At 38.4% G+C, this 24,487-nt stretch overlaps 1 protein-coding gene across 2 annotated transcripts in view; it reads right to left on the bottom strand.

Moving 5' to 3' along the window:
• The window catches only part of LOC112682007 (homeotic protein proboscipedia), a 63,600-nt gene that overhangs the window by 12,113 nt on the left and 27,000 nt on the right, over positions 1–24,487 (bottom strand). Inside the window, exon 2 of one of the 2 annotated variants that reach the window (XM_025552439.1) lies at positions 10,949–10,981. The exons of the other annotated variant lie outside the window; for it this stretch is intronic. Within the exon in view, the coding sequence (XP_025408224.1) occupies positions 10,949–10,981 (33 nt within the window). The remainder of the gene's footprint in view (positions 1–10,948; positions 10,982–24,487) is intronic. 2 annotated transcript variants of the gene reach the window in all.

Here is a 24,487-nt window from a genome sequence, read left to right as displayed (position 1 = left end):
GGGGGGGGGGGGCACGAGCAACACGAAGGTTTCCGGCGGCGACTTGTCAGAATGTAACTGTCACGCAGTTGCGTTGCGCTCGGAAAAACGTACGACGCATAGTCGTCTCGTACACCGCGTTCGCGTGATTCCGTAGGACACGTGTGTGCGCGCGTACGTCGGCATCGTCGAGTTTTGTGACGGCGGTGTCGTATACGGCCGGCGTGACGGAAAAACATGGCAACTGTTCGGCGCGCGCGTTCATCAGTATTCGTGTCCCGTCATTGGTGGTTCGTTTCCTGCCCGACTCGGCGGCGGAGCTGTCAATCAAACGCCTCGCGGCGGCGGCGGCGGCAACGCGGTGGGAGGGAGGGGGGAAGGAGACCGGCTTCCGCACTGTGAGCACCGCCGCCGCGTACGCACTACTGCATACGCGCGCGCCCGCTTACACTGCACGCGTTGCACCCGCCGACCGGTACCGTCGCGTCTACCCGTTACAACACGCGTGCGAATCGCGTTTACCAGTTTGCTACACGCGAAACGCGTGACAGCAAACCGTATCTAAGCGTTCGGATCGGGAAATAACAGCGCGCGTTTCTTCGCCGCGGAACGTGCGCCGCCACTTCGTCGTGCTCGGCGAAAAGAACGAAATCTCTTTCTACGCCCTACCGCTCGTCGCCCGGCGCTATTGGAATGCGCGCGTGTTGTTGCGCACCACCCCCGCGTGTGTGCCCGCGCACGGTCCGAATGCCGCCCGGAACAGTGACGCGGGAAGGGGGGGGGCCTGCCGTGCGCCTTCCACTCGGCGACGTCCATAATAATTAACAAATAATGTTTATAATATTCATCGAAACAATTATTGTTTCGACAGACGTCTCCCCGGGCCCGTCCGCCGTCCAGCGTTTTCCCGTTCTCGCACAACTACGTATTTAGCGTTTGAAATATTCCATTACATGATGAAACATATCACGAAAACGTGAAACATTGAAACGTTTTCCAATACAAATACTAACGATGATTGTTTATAAATTATTAATTATACCATCTAAAAGTTCTAGTTCTAGGTTCAATCGTTGGTTTCCCTAATATTATAAAATTTCGAACGCAAGTTTTGACAGTTATACGTAAAAACAAAACTTATATATATATAAAAAAAAATTTATTATATTATTTACAATTTTAAATTTCACGAAATTTTCACAAACCCTAATCGTATTGTATACGTGATTCGTCGGGCGGTTTTTCCGTGTACGCTGTGCGCGCGATAACGTGACGACGTGTATTCGTCCTACTTGCGCGCCCCGTGTACCGAAAGAAAAAAAAAAAACCGGCGAACGCAAAACGTCTCCGGTGCGCGTAATACGTTCTCGGGCGAGTTTCGCCGGCACAATGTCTCCGTAATTATGATATTACGTACGTCGTCGCCGTGTCCTAGCCTAGCTAATGAGTGCAAGTCTTACACATATCCGCGCAAGTGCGTCTCAACGGCGTACCGTTACGCGCGAGTGGCCCGGCTGTAAGCGGTTTGGTGATGGAGGATGAGCAAAAACGTCACGTAATCAAGAGAAATCACGTCTTTCCGCGACTCATCGCACGCGTTCCGATAAGTTATTATTATTATTATCATCATCAATATTATTACTGTTATAACGCGAGCACGAACCTGTGCCCGCAATATGTTACGGTGGCGACGGCGACGAACTGCAAAACTTAGACCACGCACCGCTTCTACGTATTGCGATATACACACGCGTGCACTGCACGCACGCACTACGCGTCCTACGCGTCCTTTTCCTATACGCCGCCGAAACGCTGCGAATAACTTATTATTAAAATATGCTAATGTGACGTCATACTTCCCTCAAGTATATACACATACGCGTGCACGTGTTTATAAATATATATATATATGGTCGCGGGGAGAGCAAGAGACGGATATATGCGCGCGCTTGCGTGCGTGCGTGCGTGCGTGCGTGTGTGTGTGTGTGTGTGTAGCCGTGGTTCGCGGATGAGGGTCGTCGCACGCGTGTAATGTATGCGCACTCGTGCACATTCGTGACGGTTGAGGGGCAAGCGCAAAAGTTTAACCCCCTCCGACGAAAATCGACAGCCGATGCTGAGCATCGTGAACGCCGCAATACAGTTTTTTTTCTTTTCGAAAAACGATAGTTTAAATCGATGTCAATGTGTTCGTGCGCTCGGCATATACGGTGCTGCGACATTTAAAAATGTAGAAACGCATAAAAAATGCGTGACCTCATTGAAATATCAACAGTCTACGTTGCTTGACGCGTACATTTTCACGCGATATGATCGTATGACGGTAACAGTGTAAGTACCACGAAACACTCGGGACGGATCGTCGAAACTCACCGCCAAGCGCGCGCTGTGATGTATTGCCGTTAGTTACGTTATTGCCCGCGAAAAGAACCAAACGTACGGCAACGAATACTGTGCAATCACAAAGTTTTGGGGGTGGCAGTGGTTGGTGGCATAAGGGATACGCGGTGCACCTAACGCGATTTCCAAAGGACGGCTCAAACGTACAGCAGCCGCTCGTATGAACGTAAATATTTATTTATATCATAAATGGTCACGACCATTATTCTTTTATTCGCATCGGTTCCGTTCCGTCCTCCGGTCGGTTATCGCGATGTATCTACACATTATAATGTGCACGTGAACGACAAACGAACGAAAAATGTATTACAAATAAACCACCGAGCGCGTGTCAGTGCGTTATGTATTAGCTAAGGGTTGAAAACGGTTAATATATGCTTATCTAGATAATACCATGCACAATAAACTATATATATATATATTTACGCACGTGTGTATATTTACAAAAAAAATATCGTGTAATTGATAACGCGTCGACGTAGCAAGTCTTAGATATACGATGCGGAGGACAGTAAAAAATAACAGATATCGTTGTTTGAAAACAGTTTTTCTTTTCAAACCACCTCGGTCATCTTCTATACTCGGCAAAAACAATCGTATTAGACGATTATAATAATAAATTAATGTTGCTTATTGTTTTCCCGAACGTTTTATGAGTAAAAATAGAAAAAATTCCGTGAAAAAAAATTAAAATTCATAAATAGTAATAAAGATAATAATAACACGATAATAAGACGAAAATATCCAATGGGTACCTAAAATAAATCTCAACTATTAAACATACACGTATGCGTTGTCGTCGTGTTCTGCGAGTAGATATTATATATAAGTGTACGAAAACGTTTGTAAGAAATGTTACTTGCTATATTGCGTATGATAATGTTCCGAAGAGGGGGAGGGGGAGAAAAGACTTGCGATTATTGCTTTCTTTTTTCGCCCACGACATTTTCAGACACGCGCGCGTGACATTCTAGCAGGAACTTTTCAGGACGCACAGCATCGTCGTCCGCTATAAAGTTTGCACATAACTTTTGAAAACAGCGCGAGTGTGTACGTGCATACAAGCACATAAGTTACACGTGCACACGTACGCGTACAATAGGTTTAGTGTATACCGCGTGTGAAATACGATTTGGAAAGCGACGCGGTAATATACGTATATTACACGTATGTATATTATTTTATATACTTATCCGGGCAAATATTTAAAATAATGAAACGGAAAAAAAATGAAAGAAAATAAAACGAAATTTGTGTCGATCGACTACTGTACGACGGTTAAACGAGAGACAACAGCTTCCCTTGACGATTTACATGACGCTCATACATATATACATCTCGAAAAATCTATATGTATATTAATATATAGGTACGCATAAACAAAAAGAAAATGCAGGTTAAGATATCTTGGAAAATTTCGAATATTTCCACGGGGATCCTGTCTACACGTACACACAACTCTCCCTCTCTCTTTATTTTCACACGCACACACCCGTTTATAGGACCTTTTCGCTATGTGCCAAAACAACACTGCACCATTGGAACATTCTCAACAGACACCCTCGTCCTTTCTCTCACTCGATCGTTCTCTATCTATCTATATATATATATATAATATACTGTTTACGCTTCCTCGCTTCACGATATCGAAGGTTCTTTACTTATACTATATATATATTTACTCCTTCGAAGCTCTTTTGAATCCGCAAAGGTTCGTCCCGCAGGAGATGCAAGCTTTCAACCAACTCTAAAAGCTTCCACGTCAACCGTCTTATTATAAATACTATTACGCGCTTATATTATCCACGTTTATAATATATATGTATATTTGTTCCATATACTTAGAGCATAAGGCCAATATATCCTTCGCTTTTTTCGTGCATATAATAAATACACGTATGTAATATCGGTGCATTTGTTTTTTCACATAACCATCTCTGTTTTGCCAAAAACAACGACGGCAAACAAAATAGAATATGATGTATACGAAATTTAGTATTTCATTTGTTGTTATATCGGTGTATATATTTACAAATAAATCTATTCAATAAAGTGTCGGCAGATGTATAAAACGTGTTTTGTGATGAAAAAAATACCAACCCTCTAAAAGGTGTGTTAGACGTTTATATATCACTGGACATCTGATCCTTCTGCGTTTCAACGTTATATACACAATCGATATGTATACGAGTCGACCAAGATTCGATTCCGATGTTTTAGACTACCACCGATTTTAACTATTATGTATTCAGTAATTCGTTCCAATAGAGCACAACATTAATAAAATGTATAGAATGCGAATCAACAATGTCAGAACGTAATTTTTTTTCACGGCAGTTAGATATCAATGTATAACCCATACATTTTTTTCTCTCATTTTCCTCAACCTTTTCTATAAATGCTAGTCGGTTTATTACCAATTCAAACGTATTTAAACGTAGGTTATGTTAAGTATAGAAGTTTTTTTTTTTTTTTTACTAAATGCATACTTTAATTGCTGTGTTAAATTAGCATGTTAAAAAGGTAACCAATTAATCTGAAATTGATTTGATCATTAAAATGATTAATTTACCGACTTGACCAATGAAATTTGAATATTATGCCACTTTTGTCAAGTAAAATTTAATCACGTTCTCATGACTACGCTGTTTGTTGATTTTAATCCAAAAGCTGTCCAAAGCTTTTACATCTCTCTTGATGTTTATTTTGTCTGGACTAATCAGACGAATCCAGTTTGTAGAATTATTTTTTTCTTAATCACGTTGACGTCCGCAAAGTGTGCATTCAATCATGTAGAAGTGCGTTTTGACTTTTAGAGCACAGCAAAGAAAAGTTATACTTCAAACTCAATGAGAAATCAATAATATTTCAGAAAACCAATACATTAAAGCAAAATTAACTATGAAATTATTTGTCAAAAAAAAAAAACCCATCTTTACAAGGCACCCTTACTGTAATAATCCGTGATAAGAGGATTTGGACGTGTAACCATAGAATTAGGGCAGATATGACGCCGAAAATTGATGTTATTTATAAACTATCAATACATTATAATTATCAAATTAAAGTATAGGTACTGAAATTAATAGGAATAATTCAACCGTCTTAAATCCATTTTGATATTACAGTTAAATAATAGTTATGATATATGGAATATAATCTTGAAAAATTATTATTTTCGATTGAAAAAAAGTTAGGATTTTTTCATCCTAATTTTGCACATAAAATTTAAATTTTGTTTTGTTTCACATAATATCAATTCACGTGGCCACTATATATGTACCTAACCATAATCGTTTAAAGGCGCTATTTGTTATCATTATTATGTGTGTACTGCGTACACAATATAAAACCATTTAATTATTGACCATGGACTTATAATATTGGAATAAAGTTCGAAAGTTTATTTTTTATAACCAGAAAGCTAAATCAACCAAAACACACGGACGAGCATTATATAAAACTATAAAAGTGATATTAAAATGCTATATGAAATTATTAGAAATGAGAAAAAAAACATTTTCAGAACGAATAAAAACTAATGGTAATTAACGGTTTTTATTTTCATCCCATAAAAAAAGATAACGAATTATAAATGTCACATTAAAAGCGTAAGATAATAATTTATCTTATACGGGGTAAACTATAAAGTTGTAAGTATAATATAATATAGAAAAAATTGTGAAAAATTGTATAGAACGATAGATAAAAAAAATTTATTTGTGCACATTAGTGGGGTGTTTAGACACGTTTTTCAGCTTATTGTTAAAACGATATCGAACGATTTTGTAAAAATCACAGTTTGAAGTATTCACTAACTGGAACTTAATGGGTGACAAGCGTATGCGGTAAACCGTGCGTTTTAATAAGTGCACAAAGGGAATGTATACGTATATGTGTTGACGAAATAATATGATAAAAACGTGACGTTTGCCACGATTCGTCGTGATTAACGTGATTTTGATCGAATCCTAATTTCACCAGTGGCAATACGCGCGTACATACATAACCATCGGAGAAAAAAGGAAAAAAAAAATCGAAAACAATACTACCGGATTAATATATTATATATTATTATTATTATTATCATCATCATCGGCTCAGCATAATCAGTGAACCGAACAAAGAGCATTGAAAAAAGACCGCGAAAACAAAAATAGTGCGTATTTTTTGTTCGGGTCCATACACGCAGGGCGTGTACTCGATTTTATGGACACATCCAAACGTATAAAAAAATAATAAAAAAAAACATAAATTAATTTACCGCACATAGACGATGTTGCGCGCACCATGTACGTACAGGCATCATATATTTTAACACAAGCGCGCGCGTAGGGTTGTTGGTCGTCGCTCGCGTACAACGATCGTATTGCGATACACAACAACAACAGCGAAAATAATAATAGATTAAAAATAAATAATGAAAAAAATCGCATGGCAAAAAAGAAAAATTAAAAAAACACTCGACCGAAATTAATATGTACGTCGACAACGCCGCAACAGGGGTACGGGGGTCGGGCAATCACGCCGATTGTGTATCATAATACGAGTATATGATATACGTGTGTCCATACTTTTTCCGGTCCAACGACCGGACACTATGCACACACTCGTTCCTCGACCACCCGCTCCGTCGGACAGCGACGGACGGGCGCGCGGACAATCCGTGGGCATTTCGCGTACGGCCGTCGTGTCGCGCTCGTTGTTTAAATTAAAACGCTAAGCGGTTTTCAATTTGTTCACAGCGGCTGTCGCGCGCGCCACCGAACGTCCCCTCGGCGCTTATGCAAAACACGCGCCCCGCACCCCGTTCGCGCCACCACCGCGTAACGCCGACGCGCATCCTCTTAGCGTTATAAAATTATAATAATAGTAGTAGTAGTAGTGGTAGTAGTAATATGTTCCTCTCCCGTGAGCCGCAAAAAATAGCTCTCACGATATTATATACGCCTCGTATATGCGCGCGTATACGTGTACGGTAAATAGAAGTATCGGAAATAAGAGAAGGAAATTCCGATAAACGTTGAGAATATAGTACGCGCGTCGTACTATATCGGGTAGTGTACACCGTATAATTTATGAGTGTGTACGTAACACGTTTACACGGTAGCGAATGGTAAAAAAACTGTTATTACACACCCTTGTAATATTGTGGTAAACCCTGCAACAACCTGTCCGAGTTGGAATTTTATTCGGAGCCGTCACAAACGTTATATTACCGTATAAACATTGTATACCGCTCGGGTTAACCGAAAACATGTCTAAAATATTATTATTATTATTCCGGTCCCATGATACACGCGTTTCTATCAGAGTCAGGTCTGCGGAATTAGTGGGTAACACTTTTTGCATAGGTCCAGTAATAAATATTTTTCTTTAAACACTAAATAGCAATCTATAACTGTTAATTACACACAGAACACCTTGTAGATGATAAAAACAAAATTAATACTAATTGAACTTTTTAATCGATAACGTATTGTACAAAACAATAACAATAACTATAGCTGAATTATTTTTTTCAAGTTTTTGTCAGACATTTAAGTCAAGCAACGTGAGGGCTTTCTTCCCATGTTATTTACAATACCCAACAATCCAACCAATGATCACGGTATTGTTGCAATAAAATCAGTTGAATGATCATTATTTACGATCAATCACCTAGTTGACGGATAAACGTTTATAAGAAAATAATACTACGTATTAATGCATTTTAACAATATTACAATATCGCCTTACACTATCCGTACGATTGATAAAAATTACATAAAATCGTATTGATTTGTTTATGTTTATATACTTTCTTAAATCACTGATCAGAATACTGCGGTTTAAAAAAGATTAAGTTGTTAATTATAATGTTAAGTTTTTCAAACCAATGCACTGTATTTATGCGAACGACAGTGGTGATGACACACGACGAAGATTGATAACATTATTCTGTAACAGTAGTCGTTGCGTACCATTTTATCGTAACCGATTTTGCACGCGATTTGTTGCGCGCCGGCCGTGCACCCTCGGACGGCATGCACGTGTTCAATCTATTTACGCGGTTTTCCGGTCGCTTTTCGTTGTAACACGCGCGTTTGGCGGTCACATCGTGTGCGCGAAACAACATTGATGGAAGGAATACGTAATCGTTCAATTGTTCCGCGACTCGTCTCGAAATCGCGCGCGGTAGATTGTGTACGACAACACGGTCGGCGCGAACGGATCGATATTGCGTGCAGGTCTTAACGTACGCGCGTAACAACAACGTAATCGTCGCGTAGTCGGTGCATGGATCGATCGACCTCCGGAGAGGCCGCGACCGACTCGGCACCCCCTGGCATTGCCCGCGAAACGTTCGGGTACGTCGGACGACACGCGGGCGGTGGAGGGACCCGCGTTGATTGCATTGGCTTATTAGCGGAAAAGACTGCGGCGGCGTTGGCGGTCGGTAACGGTTTTTTGCGACGCGCGTTTATCTCGACCGGGGCTGCGCAAAAACGGAATGAAATGTATCGGAAGGAAACTCGCTCCGCCGCAGCCACCGACTCTTATCTGCGTATGTATAAACAGTATATATATATATATATATATGTGTGTGTGAATGTATGTAAACCACGACGTTCTTTTTCGCCGCTGCCGCCGCCGAAGAACCCCACAGAGCTCAGCGGGGGGTCGTATACACCGCGAGGAAAAAAAAAAAAAGGAAAAAAGAATAAGGGAAGTGTGCATGCGTATCGTCCTCGTTGTTGTTGTCCTCGTCGTCGTCGTCGTCTCCGTCGTTTTTATAATATAATATTATCGTGTGCGGTGCGCGAAGGTTTTTTTTTTTTTAAATATTGTTTATCTCGCAGACGCTATTTTTTTATATTCTTTATATTACGAGTACACAACACAATATACGTAAATTTTTTTATAGGTCGTTTTTTTTTCTCTTTTTTTTTTTTTACCTACTGCGTACGCGTACCTTTACGCTCACCGAAATACGGTAGGTCCACCACTGCGATGCACTCGACGCGGTGCGAAACGAGCGTGCGTAAAGTGACGAATGCTCACAATGCGATCGCGTAAACGTGTAATCATTCGGATCCGTTCGCCATCGTTCGCCGAATGGGTCGCATCGCGAATCGCTCGCTGTCGGTACTTTGGTCGTGTTCAAAGACAAACCGCGCGCGTTCGAGTCGTCGTGTAAAATTTCGACTTCGTGTCGTGCGTCGAACGCTAATAACGGTCTGGAATAGGTCAGCGAATGGATGAATATCGTTCGAACAACATGGCATGCGTCGCACATTCTGTACACACGATCAAACGGAATTCATCCAAACGTTTCACCCGGTGCGGCGCACAAATATGCTCTCGTGTGTACGCGCCTCTTTCGGCGATGACGATCGCTCGCGCCACGGAATCGGCGAACACGAAAAAACGTTGCGTTTCATCGCGTGCGAACGGGTTTACAGGCGCTCTCGTACTCGACCACGGGGTGCTTCGGCCAAGGCCGGCGTTATGGGGAGGAAAAACGGGACATTTGTCCAGGGCCTCGTGCTTAAAATTTTCATTGAAAAATATTTTGTACGAAAATCTCATAAAATAAAACGTGAAATGTGCGCGGATCGCCTAGCGAGTGCGATTTCTAGAGAAATCCGTTGGCGTGTAATAAAAAACCAACTAACAAAACAACAATATTATAATTTATATATCATGTGAAGCACCAACAACGACCCGTACGGCACGCCGCGCAGTATGGAAACCGGGATACATTTATTTTATCGCATTTTTTAAATTTAATCGGTCATTACCCGATATCGCATATATTACATGTGATCGCCTTTAATTGCGGCTTACAGACTACAGGCGACTATTGTTGCGGGTAAAATAAGTTAGGACCGGGCTCCTAGGTTTACCTAGGACCTGCACAGGGCCTCGCGAAAGGTAACGCCGACCCTGGCTTCGGCCGTTTCGCGCGTTCGCTACTATCGCGTCCAGGGCCGACGACGGCAAGTGTACGATTGTCGCGAGCGTAGGCGCCTGTACGATATCGCGGCCCGTGTGTACGGTGCACGGGATACGTTTACCTACGGGGGAGGGGGAAATTAACGTACGTTTTTATGATAAATAGTCGAGTATTAATATTCAAAATCGGTTTTCTCTTTCTCTCTCTATCTCTCCACTCGATTCATCACGACCACGTAGTACGTGCGCGGTCCACACAATACAAATGTACACGTATTCCGTACCTGCGTACGCGTTTTCGACCGCGGACGTTGTGTACAAACGCGCGTGTACGTAACATATTTTACATATACGCGGTCGTGCGCGCGTGTACGCGGACGATTTGCTCAATTAAAAATAATGGCTCGAACGAAAACGGCAATTATGATAATCGTCCGCAGTGATTTATCGTCTACGAGTGTACACTACACGCTTCAGCCATTATACACACACACACGCGCGCGCGTGCACGCATATATATATATATATATATGTGTGTGTGTGTGTGTGTGTACGGTTTATAATAGTATTTCTATCTAAGTGGTAATAATAATATGTACGTATTATAATATTTTATTACGGTTCAACTTACGTCTTTCATCGAATAAACACGTTTTACGCACTCCTGGAAAAAACAATATCCTTTTTATTTCACATGTTTTAGGATGAAAACCATAATATTGTTGACTATTTATTAAATTTATACACGTATAATTATAATATATCCAATAACATGCATAATATTATATAGTGCGCTGAACAATATAATTGACAGGTCATCTGCCAAATCATGAACTCGTCTACTCCCGCATTTACGACCTGGAAATGTATTATATATTCTAAAGATTTGCGATCTACAGTACACCGAGACTAATTATGGATACTTGTACCATGCGCGAAAAAATTAATGTACTGGACGAAAAAAAACGCATACACTTAAACGAATTGATATTATATTTTCACAGCGCACTGTGTAATACGCCAAAATCGGTTATTATTAATACGTATGTTCTTTGTCATTTTGTTGTATATTGAATAAAATCAGCGTATATGCCTACGATTTCGTATTATACTCGGAAGACCAACTCTATGAATTATTCCATCAACTTTTGGAAATGAAAAAATTGATTGAATTCGATCATATCGATCACCGAATAACAATAGTACAATAGAAAGATAACTCGCGAGTAACATTTCTTTTGAGTCTTTTCAAACAGAATGTGCTCGAAATTTATTGACTCGAGATCAAAATACGTGTCGGCACGAGGTTTGTCCAAATTTGAATGATCGGGTAAATAAACAAATTCCTGCTCACCTTTCGACAATCGTCTCACCTGCTTACCAGACCGATGGCTTTTATTTGTTCTAGGCAAATATAAAACTGACCACAAGAGACATGCATATGATGACATTGAGATAATAACATCGTTAATCAAATCGTTGAACAAACTCTTAAGAGTTACGAAATATAAAAAAAACAATGCAAAACATACTGTTGGTGCATAATGTATTCGTGTTTTTGATTTTCAGCTATGGAATAAATTCCGGTACGGTTCTTATCGCATCTTGTATACGGTTGATTATAAATGTGTGTACGAGTTGGTACATACTGTAACGCAACATATGTTATTAATACATTGAATACCAATCATTCGATTTGTACGAACTCGGTGTATGTATAATAATTAATAGTATTTTATTTTAACGCGGATGTATGAAACGAAAAAAGTTTGACAATAATTTATTTTGACATTTTTATCGCATCCTACTTTAATAAGCGCATAAATGTATATTCTGTACAAGATGTATACGTACATCTTCATAAACATACATGTACACTAAATTACTGCTACAGTTATAAACAGTTTTCCGAACTTAATTTCCATTTATTTATACTTATATATATATATATATATTTATCGAAAGTACTAATATATAATATAGCACACGCTGGTGCTAAATGTAAAAAATAAAACGACAAATTAAAATGCAACATAACTGATTTTCTAAACAGGATTTCCGGTAGATTTTTTTGTTTGTATGCCAACGAAAAACAAATATGGTTTATATTTTTTTGCATTATATAAGTTCCCGTCGATGAATAAAACGTAGTGTATGCTTTACGTAAACTCGAAAAAAAACTATCTTCCAAAGGAACGAGAAAAATTTAAAATAATTGGCAGTTTCGCGTGAAATATTATTATTCATTATCCTTCGCCGTACGGTTCCTGTTATTGTTATTAACCGTGGCGACCTGATGTCGGCAGAGTAGTCTTCGTCCGTAGTCAACACCGGCTCGTAGTCACGCGAAGAAAAAAAATAAAGTAACTCGAAAGAAATAAAAACAAAAATAATGTAAGAATAAAAAAAAAAATGGAAAAGAAAGAAACACGTCAATCGGGACAAATTGCCGTAGGCGTTCCATTTGACTATCCAGTCAGGTGACTTAGACAAATTTCGTGGGCGTATCGTTTGATTTTCAGTTCAACCCGCCCGACTCCGAGCTGTACTATTAAATAATTTTTCAGGACTTCGGTGGATACAAAAAATAAAAAATAAAAAATCGTATGAACAAAATGTAATTCTTTATAATTAAATCCTCTCCGTCTTTTTTTACTTCTCTCTCTTTTTTTTCTTCTTCATCATCTCAATAACTGTCTTTCGGCGTTCGTATACTATCTCGAGTATTACGTAGCCTACCTACGGGTAATAATAATTATTAATTATTATTACATATACCTGGTGGCCGGTAAGAAGACGACGCGACGATTGGAAATGATTTCGAAGACGTTGATGACGTTATACTCGTATTATACTCGTACTATGAGTATAAAAAATTAGTTATTCAAAAACCGTGTAAGTCTATATACAAATAGAAAAACATGAAATTGATCAAATATAACGTTCTTACGGTTCTACCAAACATTTCATCTTAAAATTCTTAAATGTTTACATGTACATATAAATTATAATTTATTATATAATTATTTTCATCGATAATTATTCGATTAAAAATGTTGAAAAAAATTAATTTTATTAGAACGTTTATTAGTTTTAGTATTTCAGAAATTAATGTATAAAAATATTTGGAAATTTAAAAGTATAAGGCCCCCATCGATTTATACGATATCGTTAAACTATCAACATCTTTAGGCACAAACGTTTTACACATATAGTCGATAAGTCAAGTACCTTTCACAATGTCAATTTATATAAAAAAATATAGTTTATATACATTTTAAAGAAAATCGATTGAGGTTTTTTTAAGCCTTTTTTTGACTATACAAATCGGATCTTTCTATAAGAGTCGTTTGAAAAGTATGCCGAGGAAAAGACAACTTATGGGTGAGACATTTTTGCTGTAAAAGGTTTATAGGGGTTGGATGGGGGTAAATTCTTTTCGAGAGATCATAATATCCGTGCCAAATTATTAAAGGGTGTAGCCAGTTAAAAAAAAAAAGTGGCACAAAACCTACGTTCGTAATTCAAAGGAGTTTTCCCCTTAGAGGTAGATTTAAAACGAGGAACACAACAGTTTTAAAAGAATGCGTTTGTTTTAAAAAACGGTTCAACTATTATATCGTTGAAATATCCATCCAAATGAATCAACTAATTTTACAATTCACACATTAACTATAAATATACTTCTATAAACATGAATTTAATTGCATTACATTCTTATTTCATTTTCTGTGTCCACAAAACATATTATAAAAGTGTACTTATATCGATATACACCATATATTTCTTAAGATATTAAAATATAGCACGTTCATAATTTCAAACATTTTAAATGTTTAAGTGTCCTTGTGTTATATCCTTGAAACCTTAAACATTTCTTGTCAATTAAATACGAGATAACACTATTACGTTAAATGCCCTTTATTTGAAGAAAAAAATTATAATGTACTGTTTTCCTTAGCTATTATTATTTATTCGCTAGTATTATTATTATCATTGTTGTTTGTTCATAATATATATATTAATAAAAAAGTATTTTTATTTCATTTTAAATTATGATTTACACGTTACACCTAGTAATCTCGAAACACCGTGAAGAAACTGAAATTATAATATTTATCTACTTACAATTAACGTAATTATAGTTAATTTACTCAAATGATTCCAACAGATTCAAAAATATAATAAATTATAATTGACCCTCATAATTATGTACCACCGCATTAATTTAAACCTACTGGCTGCTTGTTATATGTACTAACAATGTATATTTAATGGCAATATTATACATTAAAAACATTTTAAAAGCAAAACCACTGTACATTTACGTGTTCAATTTTGTGTGTATCCGCGAATATCAACTAATCTTTTTGGGATAGTTGTAGAAAAATAAATATTTTCAGATTTTTACCGCATAAAGGATGAAGTAGACATTTTGGTAGTAATTCGTCAGTCCTTATTATATTAATAGATCGGTACATAATTAAAGTACACACGTTGAAACCACATGTTACCGTACTTCGACTATTGAGATATTTTTCAAAGGATGGATACATTTGAGGTATTAAATGACATTTCGAACAAAATACGTCAAGTCAGCTTCAGATCATTAAACGTGTGCGCTGCAAGTTTCTCTGAGATACAGTTTGGTGTGATGATAATACGTATTAGGTGAAGTGTAATATAATACGTGTGATACATCCTTTTCGTAGCGTTTTCGAATATAATCTATCGAACAAAAACACGTATGCTACTGCGATTTCCCTAAGGTGTATTACATAACATGTTTTTACGAGTACGGATATAATTTTCAAGGCAAAGATTAGATTGTAAAAAATTTCTAAGTACCTATACAATTCCAAAAATATGTATAGCTATCGGAAAAATGTTTTCATTTATCGAAAACCAACGGAAAATCATTTCCCAAGCAAACTGGCAAATAGAACACTTAGAAATATTATTTTCACTGTACTTCCTTTACATTTTTCATCAAAAATCTATAACAACCGGTGATATCATACGTAGATACACATGATATTTATTTAAGATACAAATGTTTTAGCCGTATTTTTAGTTTTTCAATTTTCAAACGTCTCAATTATACTAATTATTATAAGTAAGTATACGTTCTATTATTTCTGCTCAAACGCAGGGCACGAGGTGCAGGCCTTTATCCGATTTCGATACGATTTAGCGTCTGCGACTATAGGGCATAGTTACCTTAGTTTCTGTTCGCAGATACGTACGTCTTCCAGTAAAGTACGTGGAAAAATTGTACGCCCGTCTGCATTCCGCGGGGTCGACTCAGCCGCCACCGTCGGCATCTACGTCGCACGGGGTTTTTAATTAAAACGCTTTCGGGGTTGATTTATATATGTTGTATTGCACGCGCGCGCAAGTCACGTGTGCGGTGGTCAGCGGCGGCCGAGAAAACGTGGAAATTGTGAATAATTTATGTAGGTACATGCGCACGGCGCGCACGGACGTGTCGAATAACTGAGCCCCCGCGACGGGAAGCTAGGGTTGCGGAACCGTGTTTCTTGGTAGCGGGTCGTTCTAATTTTAATATACCCTTTCCGGACTGGACAACCGTAAAGTCCTTTTCGTCGTCGGCGACAGTCGGCGGCCGCGCCCCGAATAATATAGTGCAAACGGTGTGCGCACGCACGCACGCACGCACGCACGCACTCATACGCGCTTCATCTCGCGTGAATATGGGAATGTTATTTAAACAGGGAGAGGTACGCTCGCGTGTCTTTATGTAAATACGCACACTTTTGGGGTAGTGAACCGGGGTGGACCGGGCCGGACCTTATTAGTCGTTTCTTGTGCTCGCCACACAATGTGTGTCCGGCCGCTGCGTGCATGTACATAACAATATATACAAGTGTGTACCGCATACATGTGCCACGTACGTTAGGGACGCGGCGACAAACAAGAAAGAGAAACGCTGTACATAATGTCCACTCGACGTCACGCTTAATAAATTATTCGCGCCGGGGTCCTCCTACTCGTGTAACACCGCGCGTTCGTGTACGGTATACTCTGCTGCGGTTACCGTTCTTTTTTTCGACTTCTTTTCATTATTATTATTATTATTTCCTGCAGGTCAACGGCGACCGGATACCCGTGCGCGGCACAGGCGTGTTTTAAAACGGCACAAAAACCGCCGCCGCTCGTCCGCGTACGGGTCGCTGGACACTACCTTTTTGGAGCCTCGCGCGCGTATTCTACACATGCATGCGTACTGTACAATAATAATATGTAACTGTGCCGACGGCAACTTTTCAACACATATATCCGTACACTTTCTCTCTCTCCCTGTCTTTGCACGTACATGTATACATCCATCTCACCTTATTTTCCTTAACCACTTTTTTTCCATCCTACCCCTTTACTTTCCTTCCCGCCCACCCTTAATATACATCTACCCTTTTTATACATACCTAATTTATGCACATATTTGTCTGTGTGTGTGTGTGTGTGTGTACATATCGAGTAATGTTGACGCTTTTTGTTACAGACTCGCCGCCATATATACACGCGAGTGTACGACTGAATCGACTGACCGCGCCGACCCAAACTTTTAAGTGCTATTCCGTGAACTTCACATCGTTTGCCACGCGGCTATGGGATGTAATAAACGCATAAATATGCAAGTCCACGAGGATGTTGTGCCGTAAATATTATTTCACAACCGCCACCGTCAGATATACAGACGTATAGACATTAACAATGACTTCCAAAGTCCAGTACCTACCAGTTTGTTTATTCGTAATGTTACATGAGTTATGTAATTTCCGCGCATTAGGCTTTTATGACAAAAGTGTTTTAAAACAATTGCAAATCGTCGAGTATTATTCAATAACGTAATATCTCGTAAGCGAATTGTTTCGTTACGCGAGCGGTTACGACGACACGCGGATATTGAAATTAAATTAAACAGTTTTAAATTCAAAGAACATTTTATACATTTACATACTATACAGTGTAGATATTGATTAAATTGAAAAAATTAAAAATCCATAATTTTTGATTGAGCGTAATACTTATAATTATTTTTTTGTACATTCTCTCAACTGGTAATATCTGGTAATAAAGCCAATAACTTAGTTTATTTTTACAATAACCTTTACAAGATATTTTACATAAACATATTTTTACATAATATCCTAATAATTTTCCTTTGTATCATTTATGGCAGTTTAATCACGTACTCATTCAGACAAAACACCTGAAAATAGTAGACACGTATCATCTGAATAAGTTACAATTTGACTGTCAATTTTTAAATCACATGTTTAATATAAACAATAAAGAGCCCATATCAACTTCGCCTATGATATATTTAATTTAAACTATTTATGTTCTCTTATTAAAGTAGCTTTTACACCATTTTAAACTGATATTTTTTAAACAGAAATTATCTATAGTATCAAAAGTACTCATTAGGTCTAAAAATTACTATTACTTCTTTACTATTATCAAGCGCATCATTTATGAATTTACTAGCACTGCGTTAACATACTAAGCTATAATAGTATAATAGTATGTGTTATTAAGCTGCGTATGATTTTGTCACGTTTAATTACCTTAAAAATAAAGTATTGTAATAATTCGTTGCATACGTAATGAATAATAATAATACTAACAATAGTATAATAGCAACATTTCATAATAAAATTAACTGTTTCCAACAATCTCTGAACATTTGAATTGCTTATAAGTTTTCATCGTGTAAAAAACTATTTTTCGATTCGTTATTAAATTCAATGTTGAAAATATCGTCAAATACCCAATAAGGATAATATACACATAATCATAACATAATATGGCATATAATATAACATTATATTATGTTGTAATATTATAAAAATTACCTAAGTGTTTTATTTGTATATGTAAATATAACAACTCTCTACTTCCAACACAAGCTTTTAGCTTACAGGAGGTAGGTAATCAAAACTGTACCTAATTTAAAACCTTAAATAAATAATACCTTAAATAAAAAAAAATAATAATATCCAATAATAGGATAAGACGCAAGGAAAAACAAATGATATTTTTCTAAAAAAAAAAAAAAAAAACATTGAATCCTCTATGCATGAACCAATAAAACGAGTATATAATACATCGGTAATTTGATGTCCCGAAACCCCATATCAAATCTTAAACTGAAAATGTGTATAATTATATGCGAACACAAACAACCGCGCAAGGGCGTATGGACGCAAGACGTATGGTCATTTTGCATGCAATCTGTTAATGGGTAAAATAATATTGATCAATTCCCGGATATTCCGTCACGTGAAATATTACACGGAGACCACCACTTACACGAACGTGTATAAGGTAAATAAACTCATATCCTACCGTATTGTACGCAGCAGAAGATGAGTTCGATGAATTGATTGAAGATCGTATACGAATGGTATTAACAGTATTATCGAAATCTGTGTGGCCACGTATTACACTTGGAATTTTAGAATTTCCTCTGAGCACCGTGTACTTGTACATTTGTGTTACGTACATAGCAAGGAGAGAACACGGCGAGTCGCATGTGTAGCACAATAGCAATATTACATTGTAAACGAACGAATTATGTATTATGTATGCATTACGTTTTGTTTACGAGAAAAAACGAAAAACGAAAACGTGCTGCTTTCGGTCTCAATATTTGCCTTTACGATTGCAATACGCTCGACTGTTTATCGATCAACTAACGCCGTAGTCCGCGTAAAATATTTAGGTACACGTGGTATTCATCGCGCCTGGAAAGTCCGTACGGTTTTAATGTGGACACCTATACACATCAATGCAGTATTTTATATAGGAAACTTCTTCGGATGTTAAAACGCCGCGTGCAAATCGTACGTGTGGTATACTACGTAGGGTTTGCGCTGCGAACAGTCTCTACGCGTCTGAAGTAATTAAAAAGTTTTTCGAGTGAAAGAAACGTGAGCACGGGCTAAGAGGAGTTAGAAAAAAAAAATTAATTGTTCGAGAAAAAAAATAAAATAAGGATTTCATGTAGTAAATTTTAAATAATTAGGTCTTATTTGATATCAACTAAACAACGGAAAAAATGGATAGATATATAGGTACGCTTCAGTGTGTTACAACTTACAAGACACAAAACAGTGCAATTCATGAATCGTTTGTCGTTTTTTTAAGTATTGGTGAGAACTATTAATAACCTATCACTGTACTCTTTGGAACTCATGTTCCAAAGGAAAGAGTGGTTTGGTACTTCAACGATTAGTTTTCGGTGTCAAACATGTTCATAAAGTTAGTATACACGATGTGTACAATTAACTGAAATATAAAATCCGGTAACCGAAACACGGCACTGTGTGATCGGACAAAACTAAAAGTGTGTGTTGTACATCCCGAAACGCGTCGGGAACGGTCGATCGCGTCATGTTGCGGTCACCTCCCGATCAGTTACGCGAATCGATCCAGTCTGATCGCGATAACGCGTTTTCAACGTTTGAACACATTTTGGGCAGTTTGATAATCGATCTTTTGCGTTTTGCCAAAGTCTGTTGCAATCCAACACTAAACGTTACGTTATCCGTCCGCGGGATTAACGCGTCGATAACACGGCGTCGGTGGTGTACGAACACTGACAACCACCGACCTCGTAGGAAAGACTTAGATGCGTCGCAGATTCCATCACCCTCGCACGTTATAATAGTAGTTATTCGTTTCCGTTTTACGCACACCCAAGCGACGGCTAAGGTACTGCAACACAATTATAATAACAACAATAATAATACACCAACCGGCATACGGCTGGCTGGTACGTCTGCATTGCAGCGATCGCTGTACCGAAACGATTACCAACGCACACGAGCTCCAAACCTTAGGAATATGACCGAAACGTTAGTCAAAATCATTTGAAAATAATTAAAGTTTCCTCCTTCGTCCTTGTTTCTCCAGCGACAATACATATACATCAACCGATGGTAGGTGGACGCGTAGCCAATGCCACGCCTGCGACCGAACGTTTGTGATAACCCCTATTTTTCCGTTTATATCGAATAAAAGCATACAGACAACGTATTATGATATTATTTACATACTTGATGATTTAAATTAAACTTATACTCCGCCCCATTTCCCCTTGAATGCGGCATAGGGTACACCCGATCATATTTAACACTTACTGACCATATATGTTTTGCTGTCGGACCAATGCACACGGATGTATAGCGCAGTAAGTTTTCAGGTTTCTACATAAGTTTTTTTTCTAAACGGGTAAAAATTTACTGGAATTTAAATGTTTTTATGAAAGAGCAACTTCTATGTTTATAATTATTTTAAAATGGCGACACGTAACGTTGAATTCGTTCACCAATTATCACCAATACTAAAAGAAAATAAAAACCATAAAACCCTGGGTCCTTATTTAAATTAATTAACCCGTATTTTATTAATTTTAAAATAGTATTATATTTAAAGAATTATTACGAGTAAAGATCTTAGTGATTTCGTAGTGATGAATATTTACGCTGAGAAAACCAAAAAATTACATCTCGAAGGTACTATACGATGACGATTTCTGATTTTACGTTTTTTTTTTTTTTTTATACACGATATTTGTCTTTCGACTCAGATAAACTATCCAATCGAAAATCTAATTATAAAAACATAATTTTGTAAGAAAAATAAGTATATTTTGTCGGGTTAGAATCTAAAATTAGAATCGTAAAATTTGACTAACTTTTACGTTAAAAATTTAATAGAAGCTAAGATCACATCGAAACTGATGGCAGTAGTCCGTTTTTCATTGGGTTAGAAGTTTTCGGATTATAATAATATACTGCAAGGCGCGTTGCGACAAACGTGAACCACATGTATAATAATGCCATGTTTTTTTTATGGTTTTATTTTATTTTATTTTTTATCCTATTTTGAGAGGTATAATAAATTACCTATATGTACGTATCGTGAAAAAATGGACGGTTTCGTCCGTCTCGATAAAAGTATCCACTGCCGGTGCGTGGTTCCACATCGACACGGTCGAATCAAAAAACTCTATTTAACGGGGTAAGGTCGACGAGGAGCCATTACAAATTATATTATACGGTTACACGCGCACACACGCGCACACACGTAAGTATATACTGCATACCGTATAATGCGTACGTTTGCATGTGTCGGTTTCCTTTCCCTTAATTACGGGTTTGTGTCGCCACTGCCGCAGCCGTGTCTATTGGTCGCTGTTGTGCGAGCGCGGTCGGCCCAGACGAGTTTTCGTGTTCCTATTATTATTATTTTGTTTTCGTCGTTTCTCGACTCGGTATATTATACAATACACACGGTGTAAACCTAAATATATATACATGGGTGTACATTGCTCGCCAGAGACGAAGGAATATTTTCCAAGTGTACGTAAATATTTTTATAAAGCCCCCCTAAGGACCACCGAGACGACGGGAGTCTATTAATTTTAAGCTCGAAAAAAAATAAAAATACAATATTTACAATACATATATACTTTATGAAAAACAAAAAACCGAAAAAAAAATCACATTTATACATCGCGTAGAGTTTCGAGTTTAATTATTTTTTTTTTATTATTATTATTTCGCTTGACCCCGACTCCCACCACCCATCGCAAACGGCACCGCACTTTACGCATGCCGTCGCCGAACACCACGACCACGGTCGGTTAATTTCTACTTCCCCCCACCGTAGTTTTTGCCGGGATCGACGTGGAAAAATAAAAAAATAATAATAACGGGAAAAATAGAAATAAGAAAAAGAAGAAGCCAACAACATAAGGCGATACGCTACGGTTTTTTCAAAACTATATATAACTGTATATACATACATAATATATACACGCCGCGAATTTATATACATATATATATATGCGCAAACCGATGCGATAATAATTCACCGGGTTGCAAATCTTTCCCCTTTTTCCTGAGGAAGTGCCCGTTTTGCATTTCGTACACAGGGGTGGAATTATTTTTAATTCTAATATTTGTTAGTTTTATCGTCGTCGTCGTCGTCGTCATCGTCGTCGTCGTCCTCGTTGTATAGTCGTCGCCCCGTAAACCCACCACTGAAAAAACCCTTATACACCCCGGTGCTGTTGGGTCCCACCACCACCGCAGGTTCAGCAGCCGTTGAAATTTATGATCCTTTTTCCCTTCGCGCGCGTGGTCCCCATTTTTCCTTTCCCGCGTGTAGGATATAATATACGCCGCCGCGCTATCTCCTTTTGCGCGAGCCCGTTAATGAACTTAACTGCCTTATGTTGTTATAGCGCGAGGATTGTTTTCTCCCGGTCGTGTCTTATTTTTCCTTTTTTTCTCTCCTCATTCTTCTGTTTTTTTTTTTTTTTTTACGACGACGGCGTTATTAAGCCCACGCACAGATTAAACGGCCAATTATTTCCTTAGGTGCGCACTCCTCGGTTAAGTGAAAACTAACTCGAGCCCGGACCCCATTACCGGGGTCGTAAACACGGCTTTTGCGGACAGCGGATAAGCACTTTGCTTTCCAGACAATAATAATATTCCGGTAGCTGCACGCCGCGCGCGCATTTCCGAGTATTATACTATCAACGCTGATCATTATTATGTGTATCGCTTACTTATGCTCTCGACTAGGGAGAGGCGTTTTATCAACGAATACGTCGTGCACCGGAGCTTTATATAATACGCACGAGTGTAACGTATTTTATTTCACTGTTTAATTATAATACGGCCGTCCACACAAATCGAGCAATGCAGTATTAACAACGTAATGGTTATGTACACCGCGAGCTGTAATTCCTCCGCGATATTGAAACAACTTTACATCGAGTAGATTGGATAAGTTGAACAATAAGTTACGAATTATAATTACTTTCACGATGTAATAAAAAAAAAAAAAATTATTACGAGTTCAAAACCGACTTTTTACTTTATAAAGTTTTGAAAACCTACGTTGCCTATGCAAAATACCTGAAGGCTTTGAACAACAAAAACTTTGTACAAAATACATTTCATTATATCGAACATAAGCCACTTGACTAGAGGTCTACGATGAGCGAGAGTAAAATACTATTTTTCAAATGTGTCGTCTTGCCTCTAAAAAGATCCCAACTAATATTAATAGTTAATGATTTAAATTAAAACACCACGGTGTTTTGATTAAGCAAAATAGAAACGATATCGACACAGCGCACGTATCAGAAGTTCAGAAGTTTATAAGTACAAAAATATAGCTTATAATTTTAGAGCGTAAAAAATAAAATAAAAAATAATGAGAACGTTCTATACAAATTCTTTGGCCGGTCTGCAGGTATTGTTGAAAAAATAATAACCGTTCCAAAATTATCATACCGACGTCGAACGAGGGACGCACCGTTTGGCTTCCGACCATTGTCTGCACACACATGTGCTAAAAATAAAACGTTTTTGTGTTCATAGCCAATAGAGCTTTTCCCGCACGAATCTCTAATGGTTGTGTGTCGGGGACGGGTGCGAAGTTGTGTCGCGCGCGCGCGGTCATGCCAACTGTTGCCCGTGTACGGGAGACCGCGTGCGTCGTAACGTACGACATAAATCGTATAACCGCCGTGGAGCTTTTATCGTACACGCGCGCGCTCAAGCACTTGAAAACAAGACGTTTTGAAAAAAAAAATGTATACACATATACTGTAGATGCGTGTAAAAAAAATAAATAAATAAAACGAGAAAAAAAAAGAATGAAAAGCCAACTTGATATTTCGACTCGTGTTACACGCCTACGCGGTGCGGCGGCGGAACTCGTAAATCAAACGCGCGCCCGCGATTCTTACTTACTCGTGTTCCGCGGCGGCCGGAAAGAGGGGTAGTCGTCGACGGGACGGCGGGCGGATGAGGGTCGAGGAGGACCGGCACACGGGGTAACCGAACGACGAAAACACGCAACCTTAAGCGGGGAAAGAGAGGAACGCGTACGTTAAAAATACACACACGGAACGTGCGCTCAACACAATATGTATTATTTCTCCTCGGAGACCAATCTTAACCTTAAGAGTGTGTTGCCCGTCACCGCCCTCGCAGCGGTATAGTGTCCTCGCCCGCTTGATGGCGCAGCAGCAGCAGTTGGTCGCGGCGGTGTCGTCGTATACCACCGCGGTGCGGCCGACCGACCGGAGTGCTCGCCGGAACGAGAATATTATAAT

This window comes from Sipha flava, unplaced genomic scaffold (assembly GCF_003268045.1).
Source record: "Sipha flava isolate LNK unplaced genomic scaffold, YSA_version1 1_pilon_pilon, whole genome shotgun sequence".
NCBI classification, from domain to species: Eukaryota; Metazoa; Arthropoda; class Insecta; order Hemiptera; family Aphididae; genus Sipha; species Sipha flava.
Note: the sequence above shows the minus strand (reverse complement) of the source record. Positions and strands in the feature narration are given on the sequence as shown.